Below are 2969 nucleotides of genomic sequence, written 5' to 3' on the forward strand. Positions count from 1 at the left end.
TCTAGTCTATAGTCTAGTCTATAGTCTAGTCTATAGTCTAGTCTATAGTCTAGTCTGTAGTCTAGTCTATAGATTAGTCTATAGTCTAGTCTATAGTCTAGTCTATAGACTAGTCTACAGTCTAGTGTATAGTCTAGTCTATAGTCGATAAGCTAGTATATAATATAGTCTATGTAGTCTATAGTCCAGACCCTAACTAGTCGCTCAAATCATAAACTTTAAAACAATTAAATGCCCAATATGGCGCTCAGAAGACGATTTTAAGTTGAAGTGCATGGAAATTCTTAAGTCTATTTTTGAAAAAATTACAGCCTTTTATATCCAATTGTGTTTCTGAGTCTCCCTTCCCTCATACATATATTGCTCAATACATTTTTTTATGACTTTCTTAAGAAAATAACCCATTAAAAAGTTTAATAGAAATCGTGTTAAAAATGCAAAATGATATTTACAAAAATATATAAAAATTCTATATAAATTTAAAGATTGTAGTTGAAAGAACACATTTTTTATACAAAACAAGTTTATTTAAGAGACAAAATGTTTTATACAACGGCAGGAAAGTTTGTAGCAATTACAGTCACAGTTGTGGCTTTAAATGTAAGTCAATGTAATAGAAAGATTTTTAAGAATAAAATTAAAATTCCATTAATCTACTTAAAGCTTATGCTGATGACAATATTAAATGTTCCGGTTTGTGAGGCCAATAATTTAGTTTCAAATCTATCGAATAAACTTTTGGGCGCTGATGTCAATTCTATTTTACAATTGGTTTTTCATTTGAAAGAGGTAAAACGTACTTTAGATCCTATAATACAATTACTACAGGCTCTTATACCTATTTTGCATTCAGTTTCTAATGTTTTGGGTATTTTAGAAAGATTAAAGGTTTTATAAAGTGAAGCATGGAAAGATATTAATAAAAAGTAAATTTTATTAAAAAACGATATATCTCGGTCTAAATTCTTCCTCCTACACTGGGTATTTTGGTTATTAGATGTTCTTCCATATCAAAAATTTCTAATGCAGTACAAAAATCATTGAATAGAATTTGATTAGTGTTGGAACTATCCATTTCCAAAATCATCATAGAGGCCACATTCATGATCTGTTGGGTAGTCCAAATATCGGAAAATAGTTTATGCACCACAAAGATTAAATCTTCTTCGCTTATAATGCCATTCTTATCGTGATCATACATGTTGAATAATACTACAAATAAAAGAAGTTTAAATATCATAAACTGACCATAAACTCTCGATTACCGACTTTTTAATTTCCTCTGTTTAATCTCGTTAATTTGTTGAGGTTTTAGGGTAGAACTACAAGCTTGAAAATTGCTTAAATATTTAGCAAAATCTATAAATTTTATTCGCTTTTTATCACCAAACATGGAGGTTAATAGCATCGATAATATGGGATTACGCTGCAAACTAGTTAAAGCCAGAAATGAACTTTTCTTTAAATTCACAGGAGGGTATTCCGAAGAATCTTTAGCCAAATTACAAAAACATTTATAAAGATAACTAATTTGTCCAGGTTTTACTGAAAAAAATGTATGATTTTTACATTTTTTCTCTAGAGCAAATTATTACGACTATTTCTTACAAGTTGTGGTATCTTTTAAAGCCATTATATACTCCTCGGGACATTGTAGACTTTCACGTTGTTGAGCTCCAGAGCGACAACACATCAAAAAGCTAAGACACATTTTCAAGCAAATTATTTCTTAATTCTTTATTAAAAACTAAACTATATTGACATTTTGAAAATAAAACTAAACTAAAACAGGGTTACCAAAACTTAGCATTTGAAAAACACACATCACACTAAACTGCTTACTTTTACACTAAATGTCAGCTAGAATAATCAATTAGTCAGCATACAATAAACTGCTGCATAATCCTGTTTATATTTCCCCAAAAATCTCTTTAAAATTTAGTATATATTTGCAAAGAACATTTATGCATTAAACTTCTCTAATACTTCTCAATATTATATGTCTATCCTGTCAAGTCGTACAAAAAACAACCGTTGAGAATAAACCATAAAACTATAAATCTAACGACCACAAAATGCATCGTGAGCATTTTCATAGTTTCTTTTGAAATTGCAGTAAAATTGTTGTTTGTTTTATAAACCCATTTGATTGAAAATGAAATGATTGACTTGAAATCTAAATCAATATGAAATTATATATTATTGAAAGAATATTAAAATTTTACAAATGAATAAATTTTCATAAGTTTTTGACATGAAAAAAGAACAAAATCGATGGAACAGAAGAAACTAGAAAATAATAAGAAAAGAACTAGATTTAAAATAAACTAGAAAAGAACTAGAACTGAAAAAAACCAGAACAGAACTGGGCTAGAGCTAGAGCTAGAACAAAACTACAACGGATCAAGAACAGGACTAGAAAAGGCCTAAAACAAAACTAGAAAAGAACGAGAACTGAACTAGAACAGAACGAGAACAGAACGAGAACAGAACGAGAACAGAACTAGAACAGAACTAGAACAGAACTAGAACAGAACTAGAACAGAACTAGAACAGAACTAGAACAGAACTAGAACAGAACTAGAACAGAACTAGAACAGAACTAGAACAGAACTAGAACAGAACTAGAACAGAACTAGAACAGAACTAGAACAGAACTAGAACAGAACTAAAACAGAACTAGAACAGAACTAGAACAGAACTAGAACAGAACTAGAACAGAAATAGAACAGAACTAGAACAAAACTAGAACAGAACTAGAACAGAACTAGAACAGAACTAGAACAGAACTAGAACAGAACTAGAACAGAAATAGAACAGAACTAGAACAAAACTAGAACAGAACTAAACACAGAACTAAACACAGAACTAGAACAGAACTAGAACAGAACTAGAACAGAACTAGAACAGAACTAGAACAGAACTAGAATAGAACTAGAACAGAACTAGAACAGAACTAGAACAGAACT

The 2969-nt window shown here is 29.9% G+C and overlaps 1 protein-coding gene across 1 annotated transcript; it reads right to left on the reverse strand.

Moving 5' to 3' along the window:
- Positions 1-853: 853 nt before the first annotated feature.
- On the reverse strand, positions 854-1765 carry LOC111688867 (calcineurin B homologous protein 3). Its single transcript, XM_023451371.2, has 3 exons — positions 1609-1765; positions 1270-1545; positions 854-1212 (listed from the first exon to the last, which is right to left on the reverse strand). The coding sequence occupies exons 1-3, from the start codon at positions 1709-1711 to the stop codon at positions 959-961; spliced, it is 633 nt and encodes a 210-aa protein (XP_023307139.2). The 5' UTR covers positions 1712-1765; the 3' UTR covers positions 854-958.
- Between the last annotated feature and the right edge of the window lie 1204 nt (positions 1766-2969).

This window comes from Lucilia cuprina, chromosome 5 (genome assembly GCF_022045245.1).
Source record: "Lucilia cuprina isolate Lc7/37 chromosome 5, ASM2204524v1, whole genome shotgun sequence".
In the NCBI taxonomy this organism is placed as follows: Eukaryota; Metazoa; Arthropoda; class Insecta; order Diptera; family Calliphoridae; genus Lucilia; species Lucilia cuprina.

Coding starts and splice junctions, on each gene's coding strand:
- LOC111688867 (XM_023451371.2), bottom strand. CDS start 1,711: ATGTGTCTTAGCTTTTTGATGTGTTGTCGCTCTGGAGCTCAACAACGT. Junction 1,546..1,608: donor TTTAAAAGATACCACAACTT/GTAAGAAATAGT, acceptor CATTTTTTTCAG/TAAAACCTGGACAAATTAGT. Junction 1,213..1,269: donor TAAACAGAGGAAATTAAAAA/GTCGGTAATCGA, acceptor TTTTATTTGTAG/TATTATTCAACATGTATGAT.